The sequence below is a fragment of the Dipteris shenzhenensis genome, chromosome 20, assembly GCF_047967505.1.
Source record: "Dipteris shenzhenensis isolate YYH24624 ecotype China chromosome 20, Dip_SZ_1.0, whole genome shotgun sequence".
Lineage (NCBI taxonomy): Eukaryota > Viridiplantae > Streptophyta > Polypodiopsida > Gleicheniales > Dipteridaceae > Dipteris > Dipteris shenzhenensis.
In genome coordinates, this window is record NC_141615.1 from 30,203,344 (window position 1) to 30,228,432 (window position 25,089).

Sequence of the window (25,089 nt, forward strand, 5' to 3'; positions counted from 1 at the left end):
ACACGGGTGCTCCTCCTAACAAAATGTTCCGGATTAGGCTGCTGTCCAGCCTGTTCGTCATGCATGACGGGTGGCTGTACCACCATATCTGGTTGTTCTACAGCCCCATCTGCTGGCATATCCAGTGGTGCATCATTGGCAAAATTATCTGGCTGATTTTCAGCCTGTATACCCTCTTGAACAGGGTTATCTGCAGCAGCCTGCTGCTGCATATAAATGGGCATTCTTTGCTGTCCAACATCATCATAGATAACCCTCCTGTATTCCACAGGTTGCACGGGTTCCTTGTGTACACTATCCTCTTTAAAGATGACATCATTGCTGCGTATAATCTTCCGTTTAACGAGATCCCATAACCTGTACCCCATTTCACCTTCGTCACCATAACCCATAAAGATGCATCTGATAGACTTTGGATCCAGTTTGGTGCACAGTTCTTTGCGTACATGAGCAAAGCACTCGCAGCCAAATACACGTAAGTGCTTATATGAAGGTGGCTTGCCAGACCACACCTCCTCTGGCACTTTCAACTCCAAAGCCTTGTTTGGCGACCTGTTAATAATGTGAACTGCTGTTTGCACGGCTTCTGCCCAAAAGCCATGGGGTAATGCAGCATAAGACAACATACATCGAACCTTCTCCTGAATAGTTTGATTCATACGCTCACTTGCACCATTTTGAGATGCATTATGAGGGGCTGTGAGTTCCTGTTTGATGCCCTTAGCTTGGCAAAACTGCACAAAAGCATGTGACACATACTCACCCCCATTATCGGATCTGAGGCATTTCAGCCTGCGACCTGTCCGATTCTCAACCTGAGCGACAAACTTCTTGAAAGCATCTAAGGCATCGCCCTTATGCTTCAAGAAATAGACCCACACTTTGCGTGTGGAATCATCAATGAAAGTAATAAAATATTTTGCACCCCCTAGTGATAACTGTGGCATCTCACACAAATCAGTGTGCACTAGATCAAGTGGTGCTCTATTCTGGGGAGTTCTCCTCTTATGAGGAGTCACAGAATGCTTGCCAAATATACAATGATCACAAGTAGGCAAATCTGAAAAAGAAAGAGACGGCAGATAACCCAAACGTGACAGTTCTTGCATTCCTTTAACAGACATGTGTCCCAACCGGCTATGCCACAATGAAACCTTTGGCAGCTCGGTTATGGCAACAACATGATTACCCACACTGGAAACATAAAGAGGGTACAAGGTATCACTCTTAAAACCCTCAGCCACTACAGCCTGGCCATCAGTAATCACCCATTTGGAATCCCCAAATGTGGTGTGGTAACCACTGTCATCCAATAAGCCAGTGCTAATCAGATTTTTCTTGATTTGCAGCACATGGCGAACACCATCAAGCATAAACGTGCGTCCATCAGGGAACACTATCTGAATACTGCCAATCCCTGCAATCTGACATGCATAGTTGTTCCCAAGATGAACAACTCCATGAGTACCTGTGTAGGAAGTAAACCACTCCCTATGAGGAGTAACATGAAAAGAAGCACCTGAATCCAAGAGCCAGGTGTGCATGTCATGGCCATCAATAACCAAAGCATGTGCTATTACAGCAGAAGAGCATAAAACATCATGTATGTCACTGTCACTGTCCTCTGCTGCAACATTCACTGCATCCAAGTCATCTGCCTTGGCCTTGCCTTTGCCTTTGCTTCCATTGCCTGCATCCTTTGTTTCAGCCTTCTTGGCTTTCTGATCCCGTATGAACTTGAAGCACTTAGACTTTACATGTCCCTTCTTGCCACAATAAAAGCATTCAATATCCTTTTTGCCACGGGACTGACTGCGGGATTTGGACTTACTAGCAGATCTCCCCTTCTGCTGAGTCCTGCCTCTATCCTGTACCTGCAAGGCATTTGAAGACTTGCTGCTCGCATTATTCTTCCTGCTCATCTCCTCCATAAGGAGAGAGCTCTCTACATCAGCATAAATAAGAGTGACATTCGAATTTGACAGGGTGGTCTTGAAAGTGTCCCAACTCTCAGGGAGGGTACACAGCAAGAAAGTAGCCTTGAACTCCTCATCAAGATTCAATCCCTGTGCAATCAGCTGTGTAAAGATGGCATTGAACTCACTCAAGTGTGAGGTCATAGCTGTACCTTCCTTCATGCGAAGATCAACCAGCTTCTTCAACCAATAAACCTTACTGGCTGAGCTCTTTTGGGCATACAATTCTTCTAGTCTTTGCCATAGACCATAAGAGGTCTTTTCAGCCTGAACATTGAACACAAGAGTGTCAGAAATAGTGAGCATGATAGCTGCCCTTGCGGACAAATCAAGCTCTTCCCAGTCATCAGCTGCCATGTCAGATGGCTTGACACCCTTCACCCTTATGGGCTTAGAAATCTTCTTTAACAGAAGTACATTCAAGCACTGTTCTGCCGATAATGCATAATTGTGTGCTCCTTCCAGTTTCTTTATGTTCAGAATTGAAGATTCACTTCCCCCTGATGCCATATCAGATAAGGAAAGTATCTGATTCCCTGGAAGTAAAAAAGACTGAATAAAAAATTCTGATTTCTCAGAAAAAACCTGCTCTATCAAGAGCCAGGAGCACTCACAATAGTGCTGTTTTTTACTGTCAGGAAATCTGCAGCAAAACAGAAAATTCTCCCAGTTACTGTACCTTCTGAAGCACTGTACCGTGCTCAAATAGGCATAAAAAATAGTAATTTCAGACTGCTGCAGCTGCTCAACAAGTGCTTAACAGTGCATAATCAGCTGAGCCCTGCTCGATGCCCGCGCCCGCGCCCGCACCTTGATCCGTGCCCGCGCCCGAGCCCGCGCCCGCGATGCAATGCCGTCGCTGCTCGATGCCCGTCCGTACGGATGTACGGACGACGTACGTCCGTACAGCGCTGTCACCTGCTGGCTAGGTAGAGGTCGAGGGGGGTGGGTAGGCAAGGGTAGAGGGGAAAGGTGGCTCTGATACCAGTTGAAGGGCCAGAAGGGGGAAGAAGAGCAAGAGGGAGAGAGTGTGAGAGAGAGAGAGAAGACTCAAGTGTGCGGGTGTGAAGTGATGAGCCACACCACAAACTCATTAGTTTTATTAGGATTAGGTTTTTACCCTATGACTGTCTTAAGACAGTCATAGATGTCTTATCTTTAATAAAAGGGTGGCAATGTGCCTTTACCCCAACACACGCAGACTCGAGTCTAGAGATAGCCAGCAGATAGGAGAAGGACCTTGTGGTAAGATCAGAGGACCACATCATTGGTGGGAATCTGGATCTCTCTTTTGTATTGTGTCCATAGTTGTGGACGGAAATATATATTTTGGTGGTTTCTCTATCTGGTTGGTTCATTGTCTATTGATGAGTCTGCACACCTATATTGTATGCACATAAGTAAAGAAGTCTGTGATTCCACACCCACACCGCACACTGTGTGAGCTCCTGGGCATTACTATAAGTCTTCCGCTATGTGTACCCTCTATTGGGTCATTTCTAACAGCTGGACCTTGGCTGTCTTCTAGGGCAGCGAGGTGTTGTGATCAATCTTTTGGACCAGCAAACCTACAGCAGACAGGAGCAGCAGTTAAGGCATTCTTGGACCTACTCCCAAGAGGTGAAGAAGACCTACAGAGAGCTGCAGATTGAGCTAGCAAGGTGCTGCCCACCTAGGCTGATTCACAGGCAGTAAGGTGGAGAAGAACACTCTAGACAGAGTCTACATTTGCTCGAGGTGGAGCACACGGGCTCAGAGATCTAGAAGTGCTTGACATCTAGTAGGAGAACCTTTTGGTATTGTATCTTGTCCTACTTTGTGGACGGACGGAAATATAAAGTGTTGCTTCTATATTTGTCTCTGAGCATTGTCTATTTACTGGCTTGCACATCTATGCACATTAAGCTAAGAAGTTTGTGATTCCACACCCCACACACACACTGTGTGAGCTCCTGGGCAATACTATCAGTCTTCCGCTCTGTGTACCCTCTGTTGGTTCATTTCTAACAAAGTGATCCAATGAATAACCCATGGAAAAGGTCTGTTACATCTCATATGTGACACAAAGGCCATGGCTATCCTCCTACACGAGGGCACTATGGTTCCTCATGATTTATTGCCTATTTGCATCAATACTGCATGTCGCAAATGTTTTAGGATGTCAATGCCTCTATTGGATCACCTAATGTGGATACTTGCACCAATTGTGATATCAATCAATAGGAGTTGTGCTTTGTTTGTGTATGGGGGGCTCTCTAGTCTCATGAAGGCGGTAACACAACACCTACCCCTAGAAGCATGAGTATTGAATTGGGAGAAATTAGTTCCTCTGCTTGATGTGCAGCTCTCATAGAATTTATTGGTGATTGAATGAACGAATTCAATAGATGAGAGCATTCGTGCCTTTGCTCTCTTTGAAAATCGAGTCTGGTCTTGGGGCCTTTTTTACATTGTCTCATCGCCCTCTTCTTAGATTTTTCTGTCTTTCTGTTCTTTTAGTTTCATACTTGTGCTTTCAAGATTTCTCAATTGTTACACTAGATATATCCTGGCCATATACTTCTACAACGATGGGTTAAATTGCAGATTTACTTGTACATGGTAACCTTCATTCATGATTGAGTTTGTTTTTAGCATTTAAACCAGTTAAAAAACATTACTTTAAAATGATTCAGCTTGCAGTGTTTTGTGTATAACTATATGAAGTCCAAAATGGGAATCTCTCTAAGTTTATGGGTAACGTCAAGGCTGCAACTTTTCTTGTTAAGTTATAATGCTAAGTGGGGAAGTTTGTACATGCATGCATGTTGTTTTCAAAACTATCTGCAGGCTTTTGTGTATGATGCCACCCATATTTTGAATGTGGGGTGCCAGCTCTCTGCTTCTTTGAGTTGCATTTGCTTGGTGTGTAGGTGTATCTTGCCAATGTACGGTTACGAAATGCCAATACAGACATTCTGATAACTGTGCATGAGCCTCTAATGATAAGGTAACTCCAACCATTTCAAAATATCTCAGTTTCCTTCAATAATGGGGACACCTGTATGTTCATTTGCATGAATCTTCTTGACACTTGTGTCCTGGTTTCAACCTGAGAAATTTTTTAACGAGGTAAAGGTGATACTGAGAGCTTCTTGTATTGTTGTAGGCCACAAGCTTATTCAGGTTTGGTCATTGGATTAGCTCATGTTGCGTTATTATATGTCTAGGCTAGCTTATTAGGTTTGTTCTTTGACAACAGTCACTTATTGGCAGCAGCCATGATACCTTTACATTATGCATTTTGTAGGTGATTCTACAGAATGAATGATGCCGCTTAGCCTTAGACTCACCTTATTGTACTGCGATTAGGTTTCTTTCCTGGGCCTGGGGCATAACACCTCTAGTAGGTTTAGTATCACCACATTAAAGGTGATGTAACACTTCTACCCACTTAATTGGTTCTCACATCCCCGAGACACTCTTACGGAGTCTTTTCTATTGTTTGCTCACACTTTACTTTGTCACGGTTTTCTCCAATTTGTCCATTCACTTAGATCCACAGTATGGCATGCTTGTCTTTGTCAAACATCAAGGATTCTGAGATAGAAGGGTAGGTCAAGAATCTCATTTCCTAACTAGGTTGTCAGTACCCATCATTGTATCCAGATGTCATAAAAACTTAGTGCTAGCCTTTGTCATGGCTGAGTCTGCCCTTCACCTCTGGAGTGCTGACAGAAACTCAATACGAAAAACTTTGTATAAATGGGTGTTCGAGTATGTGTGGGAGCATATATGGTCTACACTTATTGTTGGGCACTGATGACGTCAGTGGGGATGTCATAGTAGCTAGTCGCTGCTATGCGTGATGGAGTTTATGGTTTTCAATCTTATGAGTGACTATCGTGAGATTGAAACTGTACCATGTGTTGTGATTTTAGAGGATGAGTTTGGGAATGTTCCGGATTCGTCTAGACATATATACGTACCCTACAGGTGCTTGTTGCCATTCACAAAATTTTGAATGTTCCATAGATGGTCCACACTGCCTAAACTGTAGCTTAGAACATTCATTAGTCTTTACGATTTAGATCATCAATTGTCTGTCTCACCATATGGAATGTCACATAAGGTTCAGCCTTATCTTGATCTTTTCTATGGCACAGAGGCTTCTTGATGTGACAATATCTTCGTGAGAAGAGCCTTTGACTATTGGCTTGCATTAGTATCATTGCCTACGTCACGGTTGGCAGAGTGGTTGGTGTAACGAATGCGTTGGGGTGGGTCTAGTAGTGGGTGTGCACATCACCTCATCATCGTCAACATTCATGCATCAAAAGATGAGGAGGTGATGTGCACACCCGCTACTATGCTTATTGCAGCCCTTTTAAGATGAAAATGGATCGACATACTCACATACTTTCTCAGCCATTTTAATATGAAAAGGGATCGCCCCACACACATACTTTCTTACCCAGTAAACTTTCTCTAAAACAGAAAAGATGGATTTGTACAAAGCTATGCCTTTGATATACAGTACAGAAGTGTTGGATGCTTTATCAAGGATATGGCTTGTGAGTGACAAACCTTATCCTTCACTAACCGTAGTTAGTGAACTAAGTGTGGTTAGGGGGAAAAACCTCTAAATGAGGGAAAAGTGCCCCTAACCCACTTATTGACATTACATTGGTCATTGCCTAGAATTTATCAATAATTCTAACACCCCCCTATAGTGCCAATGTCATGTACAAGGAAATGATCAATCACCAAAAGGAGATAAGTTCAGCGCACTGCGAAATGCCTCAAACTTCTCGCGTGGAAGTGCTTTGGTGAAGATGTCTGCAACATTGTCATGTGTTGACACATAGATCGTACTAATCTCTCCTTCATGCAACTTCTCTCTGACATAGTGATAGTGAACCTCAATGTGCTTCATGCGAGCATGAAACACAGGATTCTTTGCCACTACTATAGCACTTTGACTATCAGTGAGAATCGGAGAAGGACACTCCAATGAAAGATGAAGATCAGCAAGCAAACGACGCAGCCAAACACACTCAACTGTCGCTATGAAAGCTGTCCTGTACTCAGCTTCACATGAGGAAGTAGCCAGAGTAGATTGCTTCTTGCTCAACAAAGAAATGCAAGCTTTGCCCAAAAAGAAACAATTACCACTCGTGCACTTTTGTGCCTTGCAAGTAACGGAAGATGTGTTTTACAGCCTGCCAATGTGGTCTTTGGGTTGTGCATATACCTACTCACCTGAGATACTGCAAACTGAATATCGGTCTGTGTATTGCACAGATATATGACACGTCCCAGCACTCCTGAAACCCTTGATCTGCAAACAAACCACACACAACGTCAGATCTGAGCAGGCTGCTCACCACCCAACCATGACATCTACGGGATGTGATCCCGAATCAGAAGATGTCTCCTCCGAGCCACGAGCTGAGCTGCTGGCACGAACTCCCAATCAGATCCAAACCAGCCTGGTGTCCCATACCACCAGGTGGCACTGTGAAGCCCTGGATCTGCCACTGGGCCTTGGGCTACGCTAAGATGCAGGCGCGCGTCCGCGACTCAATCTAGGAACAGACGTGGCACCTGGGAACGAGACTTGCTCCCAACTGCAGACTGAGAACTGAACCCCTTGGGCCTCTTTTATAGACTCGGGCCCCGAGCGCCAAAAATAGCGAAGACCTATAAATAGTTCGTACCCTTGCCACTCAACCCGAGAATCAAGCCTGCCTCGCTCTAAGCCTCCCCAGGCTAACCTGAGCTAGTTCTGTGTACCTACACGTCAGATACCAATCCGTGCACATGACATACTCCCCCTCCTCTAAGAACTCACTCCTGAGTTCGCTAAAAAACCCAAAATGTTCTTTGGAGGTTTTGTAATGTCTCCCATGTTGCATCCTCCTCAACACGATCCTTTCACTTAATCTTGTATTCCGTGATAGTACGATTACGAATCTGTCTTTCACGAAATTCAAGAATACACTCAGGTTCGTGAGGAATAAAAGTCAAATCTGTAACTTCTATTATCTCATGAGGAGAAACAAGTTGATCATCTGCACCCAAGACTTCTTTCAGTCTACTGACATGAAAGACTGGATGTACTTTAACATCAGGAGGCAATTCTAGTCGATATGCAACTGGTCCAATTCTTTTAATGACCTTGAAAGGACCATAGTATCTGGGGGATAATTTCGGAACCAAACCAGTACTTAGGGTCTTGGATTCCTTAGGAATTCGCAAATATACCATCGTTCCTTCAGAGAACTCTCTGGGTGAACGATGTCTATTAGCATAAAATCTGTCCCGATCTTGGGCACTTCTAATAGACTCCTTGGCAAACTGCAACATTTCCTGCATATCTAGCAAGAAGTTCTTAACAGAATCATTTTGAATCCCTTTTAATCCAACCATAACTGGTGACTTAGGTTGAAACCCGTACATAAGCATAAAAGGACTGTAACCCGTACTAGAATGCTTTGCACTGTTGTAAGCAAATTCAATCATAGGTAGGTAATCTTCCCATGAAGACTGTCTCTTAGATACATATGCCCGAAGCATGTCTTCAACCAACTGGTTGACCTTCTCTGTACTGCCATCGGATTGTGCATGATCCGAGGAACTCATACTGACAGTAGTTTCCAACTTCTCAAATACAAGTGTCCAAAAGTTACTTGTAAACTTTGAGTCCCTGTCACTGACTATGTCAGATGGCAAACCATACAGCTTAAACAAGTGGTCCACAAACTCGTGAGCCAGCTGAACAGCTGAAATAGTTGTTCTAGTAGGTAAGAATCTAGCCATTTTTGTCAAACGGTCGACTATGACCCAAATGGAGTCATGACCCTTGCACGTTCGAGGCAAACCAGTAATAAAATCCATGGAAATACTTTCCCATTTATTACCTGGAATCTGTAATGGCTGTAATAAGCCCGCACTTCTAAGGCGTTCTGCCTTAGTAACCTAACAAACTCGGCAACCTACTACATAGTTCTCAATAAATGCACGCATCTTAGGCCAATAAAAGGTATGCTTCACAAGAGACAGAGTCCTATGTATACCCGGATGTCCAGCACTAGGAGCATCATGACACTCTCAGAGAATCTTGGATTTAAGGTCCAGAACATCAGGCACACAAACCTTTTCATTCCGGAACAGCAAGCCGTTCCTAATCATCCACTGACCTCCCGCCGCCTGTACCGTAGGTGGCACAATCCCTGAGTCCTGGTCAACCATGGAGCTTCCATCCTGGACTCTCTGCGAATAAGAACTGAAATGACTATCAGTTGCGTATAGCCCTCTCAAGGATTGAAATAGGTCTGAGGATATTTCCGTAAATGACAGAGCATTTACAAACTTAACTCGACTTAAGGCATCCGCCACACTATTCAACGAACCCTTACGATAACGTATCTCAAAATCAAAATCCTGCATTAATTCTGCCCATCTAGCTTTCCTTCCCCTCAATTCTGATCCATCACACACATACTTAATTGACTGATGATCAGTCAATACAAGGAACTTTGAACCATACAAGTAGTGTCTCCAAACCTTAAGAGCATACACTACAGCATAAAGTTCCTTCTCGAGTGTGGGCCAACGATATTGAGTGTCGTCTAGCTTCTTACTCTCGAAAGCTACAGGTCTGCCCTCTTGGAATAGAGCTGCCCCAATCGCATAATCACTTGCATCGGCCTCTAAAACATAAGGCCGGGTAGGATTGGGCAATGCAAGAACGGGTGCTTCCTTGATAGAAAACTTCAAGGTTTCAAAAGCCTTGTTCATTGCATCATTCCAAGGGATCAGCTGAGTAGACATGCGTCCACGACCTTTCAATATGTTTGTCAGGGGTGCCGTGATATGTGAATAATCACGCACAGACTTCCGAAGAAATACCGTAAATCCTAGGAAAGAACGAAGTTGTTTCACACTCTGAGGGATAGGCCATTCTAAAACCTTCTGGATACGATCCAGATCAATGCTAATACCTTCAGAAGAAATCTTGTGTCCTAAGTAAATGATCTCCTTCATAAAGAAGTCACATTTACTCATCTTGGCATAGAGCTTATGTTGTCTTAGAATAACTAAGACAATCCGGAGGTGTCCTATGTGATCCTCAAGTGTTCGACTATATACCAAGATGTCATCTAAGAACACTACAACAAATTTGCCCAGGAAATCCCTGGAACAAATCGTTCATCATCTGCTGAAAAGTAGCAGGAGCATTGGTCAAACCAAAAGGTAATACGAGGAACTCGTAATGACCATACCTAGTCCGGAATGCGGTCCTATCTATGTGTTTAGCATAGATACGGATTTGATGATAACCCGTCCGCAAATTAATCTTAGTGAAATACTTCGCTCCGGCCAAACGGTCTATCAAATCATCGGAACGAGGTAAAGGATAGCGGTTCTTGATTGTCACTTTATTTAATCGTTTATAATCTATACACATTCTCCAGGAAGAATCTTTCTTCTTTCTTAAGAGGACAGGTGCACCCCAAGGTGATTTACTTGGGCGGATATAGCCCATATTCAGGTAATCCTGCAGCTGGCTAGCTAACTCATCCTCCTCTACCTGGCTCATCCTATAAGGTGGTACACTGATAGGTTGAGCCCCTGGGACTAAGTCTATGCGATGATCTACTGCCCGTTCTGGAGGTAAACCTTCCGGCAGTTGAGCTGGGAATACGTCCTTAAAATTATCTAACAACATTCTCAATTCACGGTGTTCAAACACACTTAATTCATTTTTGTTAATTACAGAAACAACAAATGAAGAAAGTGGAATCAAAACACACTGATAGACATCATAATGAGAATTGTTTAATATATTCCGAAGCTGCATCGCAGATACAATAGGCCCCTGAGAAAAGGGAATTTTATCACACTGAATACAAAATTGGGTGTCCTTATCTACAAAAGAAGGCGTATGCTCCGTCCATCCGATCTGAATATTGTGGGTTTTAAACCACTCTATCCCGATCAACAAGTCTACATAGATGCATAACATAACATGTAAGAGCTCCCGTGTAGGCCTGAATCCGGATAGGAAGCGCTTCAACCTTGCGATCCCAAAACTGCTTCCCAGCTGGAAGCTGCACCTCATAGGTGTGGTCGCTAGGTACTGTGGACAGCCCCATCTTCTGCACAAATTTGTAATTAACAAAATTGTGAGAGCTGCCCGGATCAAAGAGAATGTGAACCTGTTGGTCCATAACTTCTCCATAAACTCGGAAAAGATCATGGGAACCAAACAACGAAGTATTGAAAGTACAATTACAAGAGAGTGGGCAGGTAATGACATTTATTGAAATACCTGTCATCGCGACTTGGTTCGCTCCCTTGGCTGCGGTACGTGGACCCGCCTGGAGCTTCGGTCCAAGCACCAACTTTTGGTTCTTACGCTTGGGACACTCATTCTTTGTGTGGCCCCGCTCCTCGCAATAGAAGCATCGTCCTTCTTTCTTGAGCCTCAGAGTGCGAAGGAAACGGGCTTTACCATTCTTGGCTGGAGTCAAGTTTTTCTTGGAGGCGTTGTTCGTAGACTTCGTCTCCCCAATACCAGTCGTATGCTGAAAGAACTTGCGTTTGTTCTTTCCACTCGTGTCGGAAACTACGGTTGCTTTGGTACCGGCCATGGTATCATCGTATATGCATAAGTCATGGCCTCTTGCAACGTTGTGCATTTGTTGTTCTTTATTTGCAACTTGTAGGAGTCTGGCAAACCATCCACGAAGAAACCTAACAAGGTCACCGGATCCATCTTAGTGGCCCTGGTTTGCAGATCCCGAAATCTTTGAAGATAAACTTCAAAGGTCAAGTTTAATTTTGACATATTGAGGGCTTTGAGCTTGCCAACGATATCGTAATCATCCTCCTTCTTCAAGAACTCCTTCCTGAAGACCCCTTCAAAATTTGTCCAGGTATCGGGCTTAGGCTGGAGTTCCTTCCACCATAGCAATGCTTTACCTGACATGAACCCCGCTGCAAGCTGGATCTTCTTCTCATCTGGGTATGGGTGGAACTGGAAGTGTACCTGCAACTTGTGTAACCAAGTGTCAACTACTTCCTTCGTTCTAGACTTTTGGTCGCCCGGAAAAGGGTCTGGAGTTATATTCGGGCCTAGCACTGAAGCCATGGCATCCACATGCATGAGTGCCTGCACAGTGCTAGCCAGAAGGGTGAGAGTTGCTTGAATCCCCTGGAGTTGCTGTGTCAACCCTGTTTGATTTGCATTGACCTGCTCGAATTTTCCATCTAGAGCAGTCGTAAATTCACTGAAGGCCTTTTTTGTAATCAGGTCATCATAAAGACCCTGATCCTCCTCTCCCACAGGAGTGTAATCCAAATCCTGCTCTCCCATGGTGAACTCGGGATTTGCAGAATCAGACATAACTGAAATCTGATTTGAATATAAACTGAGAGAAGTAACTAACTGAACCGAAGCGCAAAAAGGAGAATGGAGCAGAGGGAAACCGTCCCAAGAGATGCCGACGGAAAGAGATGCTGGAAACGCGAACCGGAAGCCCACGAATCCCCGAATTTCACTGATCCCGCCACCCGATACACGTGCGTAATCCTGCGGTGAACAGCTGCCGATGTCGCTGTACGGTCAGCAGGCCGTACAGGTGCTGACGGAGGCCGTACAAGTGCTGACGTGGCTGTACGGCGTCCGTACAGTCTGCAGGTACAGGCGCGGTGCAGGAGGTGCTGATGCAGGCAGAGTTCGCAGCAGCAGGTACCGTACGGATGGCGATGGCTGACGCAGGCTGCGTACGGCTGCTGACGCAGGCTGGCGCAACTGTACGGTGCTGTTGCAGGGCTGGCGCAGGTACGGACAGGCTGAAGCAGGCTGGTGCAGGCAGGCACGCGACTCGAGGGGCAGCTACAAGGCACTAGGTGAGGCTGTGGGTAGGCTGGTATCCTGCCCCATCTATATAGGGAGCAGGGCAGCCTTATTAGGAAGCCCTGCTTCCAAAAAAGGCCAAGCTCCCCCAGCTTTGGAGGGGGTGCTTTTTTCGAAAAAAGCACCCTCCACGCAGGCTGATCACAGCCTGTTCGCTGCCTTACTGCGCCTCTTCCTGCACCCGCCTGATTCCGTACAGCCTAGGCATCACCTCTCCGCCTCCCTCGCAGCCTTTTCGCCTCTCTCTCCTACTTCTCTGCTCTCTCTCCAGCTTCCTACCGCCTTCTCTCACAGGCTCCTTCAGGAATCTCGAAATCTCTCCCTCCTTTCTTCTACCTTTTCCCCCACATCTGTCCACCCCTGCTAACCCAGGTACCCAGCAGAAAACGCAGCAACAGATTTCGAATTTTGGGCATACCTGGAGGAAAAATTCGTCAAAAATTCCCGCATCAGAAGTTCCTACCTCTGGAGCCTGGCTCTGATACCAACTGAAACGTCCCAGCACTCCTGAAACCCGTGATCTGCAAACAAACCACACACAACGTCAGATCTGAGCAGGTTGCTCACCACCCAACCATGACATCTACGGGATGTGATCCCGAATCAGAAGATGTCCCCTCCGAGCCACGAGCTGAGCTGCTGGCACGAACTCCCAATCAGATCCAAACCAGCCTGGTGTCCCATACCACCAGGTGGCGCTGTGAAGCTCTGGATCTGCCACTGGGCCTTGGGCTACGCTAAGATGCAAGCACGCGTCCGCGACTCAATTCAGGAACAGACCTGGCACCTGGGAACGAGACTTGCTCCCAACTGCACACTGAGAAGTGAACCCCCTGGGCCTCTTTTATAGACTCGGGCCCCGAGCGCCAAAAATAGCGAAGTGTGGCATCTACAGATTCTCGTGCATCATACATTGTAAGCCTCAGCCCTGGTTCCATGGGAGTAGCTATAGGCTTGCAATCTTGCATCCTGAATCTATCCAAGAGTTTTTGAACATACTTGGATTGAGACATAATGATACCACGTCTCTCTTGAATGAATTGGATCCCCAAATAATAATGTAACATGCCCAAATGTGACATGTCAAAAGTGGCTCTCAATTCAGCCTTGAAATCTGCAATTTTATAACCATTTGGCCCTGTGAGTAGTAGGTCATCTACATAAAGAATGATGACCAAGATTTCCCCCCCATCCTTCTTGATGTAGAGGGTACTTTCAGTTGGAATATTGCTGAAACCCTCGCTGGACAAAAAGGCATCTATCTTTGCATACCAAGCATGGGGAGCCTGTTTCAGCCCATATAAAGCTTTATTCAGCTTACATACCTTACGTGCATCATCTGATACCGCAAAGCGTGGAGGTGGTTTTACATACACCTCTTCCAACAAGTCTCCATTTAAAAATACTGTTTTTATGTCCAATTGATGGACTTTCCAATCCAAATGTGCAGCCATGCCAATAACAGTTCTGATGGTTGTCATATTGGATGTAGGAGCAAATGTCTCCTCATAATCAATGCCCTTTTGCTGAGTGTATCCTTTACCAGTCTTGCTATGGACCCATCGGGGTTCCATTTGACCTTGAAAACCCATTTTGTACCGATGGCATGCTTACCTGGTGGCAAATCCACAACAGCCCAGGTCTGATTTTTCTCTATGGACTGCAACTCATTGTGCATGGCTTGCATCCACAATGCACATTATCCTTTGCTTCTTCAAAAGAGTCAGGCTCCTCTTCATCAAGAAGAGTCCCTGCATAAGCTGTCTCAACTGAAAGAGCCCCCCCCTTGCGTGCCTTACTGCACTACGAGTCCTGCCAGGCAATGGAGCCTCAAGCCTACTCTCCCTAAGAGTCTGAAGCAACCAACAACCTCATCCACATCCTAAGGTGGTACTAAATCGGCCGGTGGCTGAATTGGGGCATGTGGATCTGGAGGAGATTGCTGTAAATTCTGAGTTTCAGTAGGGGAACCAAATGCGATAGGAAGCATCCCTTCAAACACATCATCTGACGAAGGTGGAATCTGAAATTCAGCATGTGTATGTGCTAAATTTTTAGAGAGCATAACATCTCTACTAACAAAAATCTTGCGTGTAGCAGGATTGTAGAGACGATAGCCTTTGCTTTGTGAACTATATCCCACAAAAATGCATTTGAGTGCCTTATTTGACAACTTGTGTCTAAACTCCACCGGCACGTGGGCATATGCAACACAACCAAAAACTCTGAAATGGTCCACTGAAGGCTTTCTCCCATGCCATGCCTCATAGGGAGTGATTGTCTTTAAAGCCTTTGTAGGAGCCCGATTCAAAATATAGTTGGCACACATGAGGCCTTCAAACCAAAACCTGTGAGGCAACTTCTTACTTGTGAGCATGCATCTATCCATCTCCATGGCAGTGCGATTCTTCTGCTCAGCTTTGCCATTCTGTTGAGGTGTAAGCCTCACTATAAGCTGATGCGTGATGCCTTTCTCCTTCAAAAATGTTTCAAATTCGTGAGACATATACTCTTCCCCTCGATTTGTGCGAAGTGTCTGCACCTTAAGTCCTGTCTCATTCTCAGCCATAGCCACAAAGTGTTTGAAATGCATAAACACTTTTGATTTTGCCTTGAGACCATAGACCCAAGTGTAGTTGGTGAAGTCATCTATGAATGTAACAAAATAGAGAGAACCCCCAAAAGCAGGTGTCCTCATGGGACTGCAGACATCACTGTGAATAAGCTGTAATTTTCGTGTAGCTTTCACTGCACCATCCTTCTTGAAGGGAAGTCTATGCATCTTGCCAAGGATGCAACCTTCACATGCATGTGGAGGAGGCGACTTCAAAGGAGGCAATGCATTAACCATATCATGCCTCTGAAGTGTCATTAAGCTGCCATAGCTCATGTGCCCATACCGCATCGCAGCAGTGGGAGTGCTAACTGATAATGCAAGATCGGATCTTTTTTCATATAGATCAAGCTGAAAAAGACCCCGATACAAAGTGCTAGACAGCTTCAAAGCATAGTCATTCTCTTTGTCTATGACTGCACACTTGTCATCATAAAAAACAACCTGAAATCCTCCTCTATTGAGTGAGGACACTGAAAGCAAATTCTTCTTTATGCCTGGCACATAGAGAACATCTGAAATTCTGAAATCTGTGCCATCAGTGGATGTGAGAATAATGTCTCCCACTCCACACACTGAATAACAAGAATTATTCGCACAAGTCATCTTCTTTTTGGTGGGTGGAGGATGCAAAGATACAAACAGACTCTTCTTGGAAGTGATGTGCTTTGAAGCACCACTGTCAAAATACCAAGTATGAAGTGTCTCATTGACACTAAGAGAGCATGCATCCTTTGAAGGATCATAACTGCAAGTCAAGAAAGCATATGGGTCATCATCATTAGTGGCTGTAGCATCTGAACTACCCACTGAAAAATCTTAAGTGCAAGACAGAAAGGCGTAGTGCTCTTCCACAAAGTTGGTTGCAACATCTCCCCCATCATGAGAATGTGGAGCTGATGCATCTGACACAGCCATACCGGAATCCCTTTTCTTCTCTTTGGCTATGCGCTTCTTGCATTCTCCAATATAATGACCTGGCTTCTTGCAATAATGATAGATGCCCTTCTTTTTCTGCTTATTTGCATCACCCTTTGACTCATAAGAGGGCTGTCCACTTTATACTGATTTGTGGGCTGATTGGCATGTGGCTTTTGCTGCCCTTTACCCTTGGGCTTGAACTTGGAAAGCATGGCATGCTCGCCAGCCCGGGTTGCCATATTTTTGCGTGTCTGCTCCTCCTGCAACAACAGAAGTCCTACCAACTCATGAAAAGAGAGAGGATTGCTGCCCTCCCCATCAATGACAAATGCAACGAGGTGTGGAAACCGAGATAGGACTTAGGAAGAGAGTTCAGAGTGGTGGTGATCATCTCTGAATTCGGAATGACTTCATCAATATTTAGCAACTGTTCCCTTAAGTCCTGAAGCTTTGTGAGGTGAGAATTCATGGAATCTCCCTCATCCATATGCATATGGGAAAGCTCTCTCTTTAGAAAGGAAACTTTGGCATCATTTCTTGCTGCAAACATACTCTCTAGTATCTCCCAAGCTGCCATAGATGTCATGCATGACCGAATATGAGGTATAATGAACCTCTTGACAGAAAGAGAAATTATTGAAAGAGCTTGTGCATCTCTAGAGTCCCATCTTTTCTGCTCTGTTGTGGGAGCTCCTGGAGCGGCTGCTTCAACTACTAGTGATGCATTTGCACCTCTACCCCTGCCTCCAGCTGTAGGAGTGACAGGTGTAGCCGCTGTATCTGGTCTTGCTTCATCTCCATTGACATAATCCCGATTCCCAAAGATGTCTGCCAACCAAGATATTGCGAACCATGAAACTCCACTAGGAGTAGTTGGTGCCATTCAACTTATCCTCCTGTGTGAGAACTCCGAACACCTCATTGGGGTTGTTCTAAGCCATTTTCACCAGATAATCTCAAAAAATACAGCAAACTGACCAAGTAAAATCCCTTTCTGGGATGTAAAATGCACAAGTAACATCTGCAAAGAAAAATCTGCCCACAGTGACAAATACTTTCACAGCCTATCAAAGGCTCAAAATGCACTTAATTATCCTGCAAATGCTCTCCAAAGTCACTCAAAATGAGCCCAAAATTGATTGCAACAGTCCCAAAATGCTTGTACATGCTTGTACACTGCCAAATTGCATTAGAATGCCAAAAGCCCCAATTTCTTCAAGGAAATTGCATCCAAAAGAAGGCAAATTAACTAAATGTCCCAATTATGCAAGAATTTGCAGTGCAAAACCAAAGCCCCAAATTTTGAGGTGAAATTGAGTTGAAATTGGGGCAAATCCATGAAAAGCTTCAAATTTTGCAAAATGCACAATTCAAAGAATATGCTCAAATCTACCAAAAAATCTGCTTTGCCAAACAATGTCTCAAAATGCACCAGAGTAAAATATCTGCAAAAAATTCCCAAATGCTCAAATGTGACTCAAATTGAGTCCAACAAGCCTACAAAGCTCCCAAATTGCTCTTTCACTGCAAAATTGCAATCCAATTGCAAGAGCCCCAAGAATTTCTTGCCAGAAATTGCAACCAGAAGCCCCAGATTTTTGTCCCAAAAAATGCAATGTGCCTGCCAAATATTACCTGCTGCAAAAATAGAAGTACCTGCACCTTGTGTCTGCTGGTGGCTGTATGGACAGCAGCGCAGTATAGACAGACGCCGTACGGATGTATGGACGAACTGGCTGCTATTGGAACGGGAGTTGCTTCCGTATGGACGACCTAGCTACTGTTGGAACAGGAGTTGCCTGCGCACCTGTGTGCGGATGTACGGTCAGCCTTCCTGCGCAGTACGAGCACATACGGACCGTAGTACGTCGAATAGCTTTGAAGCGGTGTACTACCAAGCAGCCAGTAGGTTGTGTGTATGGCCAAACGGCTCACAACACGGACGAGCAGTAGGTACGGACAGTTGGCGCCTGTTGTACGGTTCAATGTACGGACAGGCACACATACAGACAGCAGGTTGTGGCACTTGGAGCAGGGGAACGGCTTCACAGCAGTCGCGTGCAGGTACGGAATCCATACGTCTGTACGGACAAAGCTGCTGCACGTGTGTGGGTGTTGTACGGAGATGATGAAGCTCGAGGTGGGATTAGTGAGCAGGGAGCAGGATGCAGGAGGCAGGAGCTTGACAAGACTCTGATACCAAATGATGGAAAAGAGAGAGAGCAGGAAACATGAAAGTGTAAGCTGAACGTCGAATATGCAATAGAAGAGAGTGAAGCAATACAAAGGGGGGATAAGGTTTTGTCTAAGTGACAAACCTTATCCTTCACTAACCGTAGTTAGTGAATTAACTGTGGTTACGGGGAAAAACCTCTAAATGAAGGAAAAGTGCCCCTAACCCACTTATTGACATTATATTGGTCACTGCGTAGAATTTATCAATAATTCTAACAGCTTGCAAATGCAGTATCATTTCCAACGATTGTGTCCACCTCATCCAAGAGGAAAACATGAAGGATCCTACATGTCCATAATATGGCTCTTCAAGACTTTTACAATCTTGACTACGAAGGATATGTCTAGCTGAATTCTGCCACAAAACTGCAAAGCACACTTCTATTGTGTATGAGCCAATAAATTGAAGCTTTATTCTACTATGGTTAATCCTCAAGTGCAAGATGTTGGGATAATGCCGAACAATAGATTGAATAGTAATACCCTCACGGGACATAATAATGAGTTAGTACTAAGTTACAACTAGTGTAACCGCCAGTATTTTCAGTCCTAGTCTCTTGGTAGGGTTCAATCTGTAGAATTTCGACATGCACTTGTAAAAAATTGCACCATACATGTGAAACTTTGCCACGTGTCACTCTGACTTAATCTGAGTTTTATATTTCAGGATTTTTCACAGTACCTATATCACTCTTCCATTTTGGGCAAATGTATTCTCTCCTTTCACAGTTCCTCTTCATTTGATATAAAAGCCACCCTCTGAAAGCAGTCCAGCACAAGCCATGAACTTCAGAACGTCCAGAGAAAGGCCTCATGAAGAGAACCTGCAAGGACACACAGTTTTGGAGAAATTGCTCTAAACAGGAGGCACTCGGCTGAAGGAGTCTCACACAGCTACTTGCAGCCCGGACAGCAACTGCAGCAGCAGAAGCAGCCCAAGCACATCCAGAAACAACCCATACACAGCTATACAGACAGCTGCGACCAGCTGTATAGGCTGTATGCCAAGTCTATAACAAGCAAACTGCCTAATTTTTACAAAAGCCGGAGTGAAGCAACTCCACAAGCACTTAAGAGCACCATGGAATTTTAAAGATCAATCGTAAAGTGTTCATCAAGTCGGTTCTCACCCTTGTGGCTATGCATGTTCAGGTTTGATGTGTAAGCATGGATAAATGAATGCTGGGGGAAGATACTTGATTTAAGAAAGAGAACTTGACTGGTTTAACATGTGAATTTCCTGAACAAATGTTAAACATGCTACAGCAGCTGTTATACAGCACTGGACTCCAGGGTGGATGCAATTATCTACAAGAGACAACCTAACTCCAATGTGTGTTCAAGGGTTTTATGAGCACACTCCTGTTATCTTGTTTTCATATTATTCTTTTGAGATAGTGTGTACTGCAGCTCTCCCAACTGCTTATTATGAGCATTGGATTCTGTAGGAGTAGGGAATCGGCATCGGGAGCCAATTCCCGGGAGGAAATTGGGCACACTGGCGACCGGCCGGAGGGTTTTATGAGTGCACTCGGGGTTAGTTATGGATCTAGAATAGCTTAGCAGACTTGCACAGGAAAAATTCCATTCTTAAGGAAATGTTGGGCAGTGGAGAGCTTCATGGCATACTGCATCCATGGTTGCTCAGCCATTTCCAAGTTCAATATCCATAATGTTGGACCATTTCTAGTAGAAGCTCATGCCTGCTTATTCACTATCAAGATCCAACTAACTAAGATAAGAAATATGCATAGTTATTGAAATCGTATGTGAAGGCATTCTGAGCACATATAAGAAACAATCATGAAGAAAGGGCGAGACCCCCCTTCTTTTTGACATTTGTGGTACCTATGTCCATGGATGACAATGGTTCGGGAGCTGGGTGACTTTACGTGAGGTCATGTAAGGAACGGTGCCATTGGTGTTGATTATGGGACACTCCATGGGTAACAACTGTTTGGGAGGTGGGTGACTCAAGGTGAGGTTATGTAAGTAGCGGTGTCATTAGCACCACAACTTCAATCTAGCTTTGTCAAGTAGGAAGTCTTCCGACTTATGTCACGTCTACCTGATATGTGGTGTTAGGAGCTAGCCCGGTAATTTTGACAAGATAAGATTGAACTTTGTTGTGTCCTAGTTGTGACAAGATAAGATTGAACTTTTACTATGTGAGCAAGTGGGAGGCACCGTCTCCTCTGCCATGAGTGGCAAAGATGTTGACGCGTGATAACTGGGCTAACAGGTGGCCTTTTTCCAGGTACAGTTATTGCCCCTTGGTGCTAACTTGGTAGGAGGTACCTGAAGTCGTTAAGAGACCTGACATGATCAATGGACTCTACTTCTTGTAGAAGCAGAAAATGACATTGATGCAGTAGTTGTGTTTGATGGAATAGGCCTTTCCTCAATGCTGTCACCTGCACTTTTTGATAGTTTAACAAAAAATTAAAGTGAATTCTGAAACAAACAGTTAGTGTTAAAAAGAAGAATTGTTTTTATTCAACTCATTTGTATGTCTGTGTACATTTCCTTTCAGCGAGCGTAGCGAAAGTGCAAATATTGTGGGCCCTGGAGCTGCTATTCCTGCTGAAGTGGCTGGAGTCATGCCAGCCAAGGAAATTTTTCGACTAGTGCTTGCTACTTTCAAAATTCGTGACTGGTCCCTCTTTGGTTGCTAAGAAATTGGCGCTCTTGCAATGAGAGTGGTAGTCAGCTTGAAGCAGGAAATGTTTATGGGAGGGTCGAGAATCTATGGTCAGAAAACAGTAATACAATTTTGGAGAATAGAGAGAGAACCCACTCAGAGAAAACTAGTCAGAGAAGGAAAATCATGCTTGAATGAGAGATCGGTTATGCTTCAATGGGTGAGAACAGATGAAAAAAAAGAGGCTTCTATATATTTCCTCCTGTGAAGGTTTTATATCATTCTTGGGTATGGATCCACTATTCAAATTAAGCAGTCCTCAAGAGTGGTTGAAGATTATTTCCATCTGTGTGGATGTTTCTTATGCTCTTGTGAATAATACACTGACCTTTTTAGGGACATGTTAGTGTATATTCAGGATCAGGATAGAGGATGTTTACATAGGCACTCTCACTCTTTCGAGCCAACACTTGGATAGTTATAGAACACATTTATCAATCTCAAATATTGCGTGGCATTATGTCTCTTCTAGTGGTTGCTCGGACGATGTTGTATTAAACTTTTTGGGGAGTACACTGGATCTAATTTTTTGTCCAACGTTACTCTGGATTTTTTTAAAAAAAGAACAAAGCAAGTGGGGGCAGTCATGTTATTGATGGACTCCAAATATGGGGCCTTTGATCTACTTGGTTCTTTATTAATATGGCTAACAGATTAGGCTCCTCATTTGTGCTTTTTGCAGTGTAACATGGAAACATATTCATTTTGCATCACCCCTATAGAAGGGTGATTTTTACTTTTTGGAATTTATTTTCAAATCATATAAAACTAAAAAATATTGATCTCCTTTGGATACTAGTTTTTGACCAAGGATGAAACTAGAGACTTGATGGCTTTTGAATGGTATTTCTTTTCCTGTGTGTCAAACACAAATGCTAATATAGACTTTCAAGGGCAAGTCATGCATGCTCCACATACTAGTTGGACTGGTATGAAATGCTTGTCCGCCCCATACATCTGTATCACACGTCTCCATATGTATGATTGATCTTCACTAGTGTTGAATTGCTCCTCTTCTAGAAGCAAGGCTGGGCTTCTCTTTGTGGTCTTGGCGGGTCCTTACTTTATTGTATTATACTTACTTTGTGCTTGCCTTAGGTCTTCTTTGAAGCCCATTGATAAGACAATGGAAAGTCTCAAATAAAGTAAATATTATTAACCAATATAGTCACTGTGTTTAGGTCTAAAGTTTCCTCTTTTCAACTCCTCCGACATAACAATGACAATTTAATCCAGCCTTGCTTTAGAAGAAGCAAGGCTGGGCTTCTCTTTGTGGTCTTGGCGGGTCTTTACTTTATTGTATTATTCTTACTTTGTGCTTGCCTTAGGTCTTCTTTGAAGCCCATTGATAAGACAGTGAAAAGTTTCAAATAAAGTAAATATTATTAACCAATATAGTCATTGTGTGTTTAGGTCTAAAGTTTTCTCTTTTCAACTCCTCCGACATAACAATGACAATTTAATCCTAGGTATCAACCATATCCTCAAGTTCTTGTCTTGTTAGAATTGCATGTATATAAAATCTGGGTTCTTCACCAAGAAGGTACCTTGGTGGTTTATTGCACTTAAAGGGAGCTTAATTGATCGTGGTTAAGCCTCTTGGAACAATGGGCTTATGCTTTTGTGAATGGTGGAAAACTTGGAATTGTGGGATATGGGGTTTGGCCTCTTTGTGTGTTTTGAGATGAGAGTGAGCATTGGTGTTCAGTGGCTCCCAAGGCATGAACATAGCTACATTTTGGTTAGCGTATTTTGTTTTTTTGTCTCGTCATGCCTTAAAATACCCAATAGTCGTTTCTTATGTAATTTTAAAGGCTTATTTTTTGTATATTTATTTTCATTAAAAAGGTCATCCCACTTTGCTACAACTTCCTGCTAGGTGCTAGTAGTGATGGATGGAGTTTGTGTGATGGCATACACCAATTGATAGTGGTTAGGAAAGCATCGAGTCTCTTATCTCAATTTAGTGGCATTGTTATGGCCTAACTTTTCATGTGGTTGGTTTAACTTTGACCACTCTCTCGGTTTTGGAATTTGATTTGATGAATTCTCCAATTGTGCAACATGTCACGCCCATTCACAAAATGAAATATATCCACATAATTTATCTATTCAATATTTGTTTAATCGTGAGATGATCCCATATCTTTCATTTTATTTTGTATTTGCTTGTAAAGTCAGATAAGGACTTTAACTTGGATAAAGCCTATAGGGTGCATAGGGGTAGAATGTTGATGAGGTTATTTAGTTTATACCCTTTCGGTGGGAAACTCTAAAGGAGGGCAATGCCATACATCGGTCTCTCATGATGTGCAAGTCATGCATACAAATTGGTTGACCCATGTGTTTTGTGTCACTCAAGGGAAAGTTTGTTCTATATTATGGTTATGAGATCCAATGTCCTATTCAAGTATGGCACATTTGCTCAAGTATGTACAAAATTGGGTAGATCGAGTCTCCAAGAAGGGGGTAATTGGGGTATGCCATCCATATGTTTCACTCAGAGAACCCAAGCACATGAAGAACCCTTAAGAAAGGAGAAAGAAATGCCACTAGAGACACTCTTCTACTCTAAACCACATTGCATCATGTGAGGATCCTCAACCAAGGCTTGATGCACATAAGCCACCTCAAGTCTCTCACATCAAAGGAGCTCACACATGAGACGAACACAAGCACTCATGTTAACACAAGGACACAGAGAGTGGATTCCAACTAGGGCTAAGGGAATGAGTACTCTCATCACCTAGCTCTCAATATATGGATCAAAGAGGGTAGCCTCTATGCCATGTGTCATATAATGAGAGGTCACATGGATTGCAACCAATGGGATGTAGATATGTCCATCATGCCACTATCATACGGTCCAAACCATGTGCTATGTGTACAAGAAAATGTAATACAAAGGTGGAGCAACATGTGCATAGAAGCCTAGCTAGAATGTGACATGTATGGCAAATTTGCTAACCCATAAATTTGTTAACATGCCCCCATCTCTGAAGTACATTCCGTCCTTGGAATGTGAAAATGAATAGAATGAAATACAAGGTACAAGGGATACGTAAATGTGTCTCAAGGGGATAATGTTGGCCGATGAGGATATGTGGATGACATGCAGATCCATGTCGATGATGACTGAGGTGAGGGGTGTGCCCCCACCTCTAAAGAAAGTACCACTCCACCCAAAGGAGGACAAGGAAGTCAAGAGGCTCCCGAAGTGTAGGGGCATGAAAATAAGAGGTCGCGAAAGATGGTGTCGAAGAAGCACAAGATGGAGCTTCAAGACACATGCCCAAATCCAACATATATATATGCTAAGATCTATTGCTTTAGCAATGCTGGTGATAAGCACAAATAAAAAAATATAAGGCCTAGTGACATGTCGATGAAGAACGAGATTGCACCTCAAATGATGTGACAATAAGAGGGGGAGAATTCTCTATAGCATCAAGAAGTGAAAAGATGCCCGAAGGTAATATTTGGTATCGATCGATGGAGAATCATGAAGGCTCAAAGGGGTACTCGATGATGAGGATAAATCATGGGGTGCCCCACTAGTTGGAACATGAATAGGATCATATTGCATAACATCCCATTGAAGATCCAGGTGAAAAAAGTTTAGATGATCTTGCAATCATGGCAAGAAGCGAGGAAAATCTTGGACTGCCATCATGAGTAAATCCAGTCAAAAGATGTCATCATGATGTGCAGCTAAAGTGTGTCACAGAGCTCATCA

General features: G+C 43.8%; 1 protein-coding gene across 2 annotated transcripts in view; it reads left to right on the forward strand.

Annotated features, from left to right (window-relative positions):
* The window catches only part of LOC147889519 (ran guanine nucleotide release factor, putative (Mog1/PsbP/DUF1795-like photosystem II reaction center PsbP family protein)), a 54,388-nt gene extending 32,493 nt beyond the window's left edge, over positions 1 to 21,895 (forward strand). For both annotated transcript variants that reach the window (XM_087391658.1, XM_087391661.1), the window contains exons 6-7: positions 4,889 to 4,965; positions 21,186 to 21,895. In XM_087391658.1, the coding sequence (XP_087247784.1) occupies positions 4,889 to 4,965; positions 21,186 to 21,327 (219 nt within the window). In that variant the 3' untranslated portion in view covers positions 21,328 to 21,895. The remainder of the gene's footprint in view (positions 1 to 4,888; positions 4,966 to 21,185) is intronic.
* Positions 21,896 to 25,089: the final 3,194 nt, after the last annotated feature.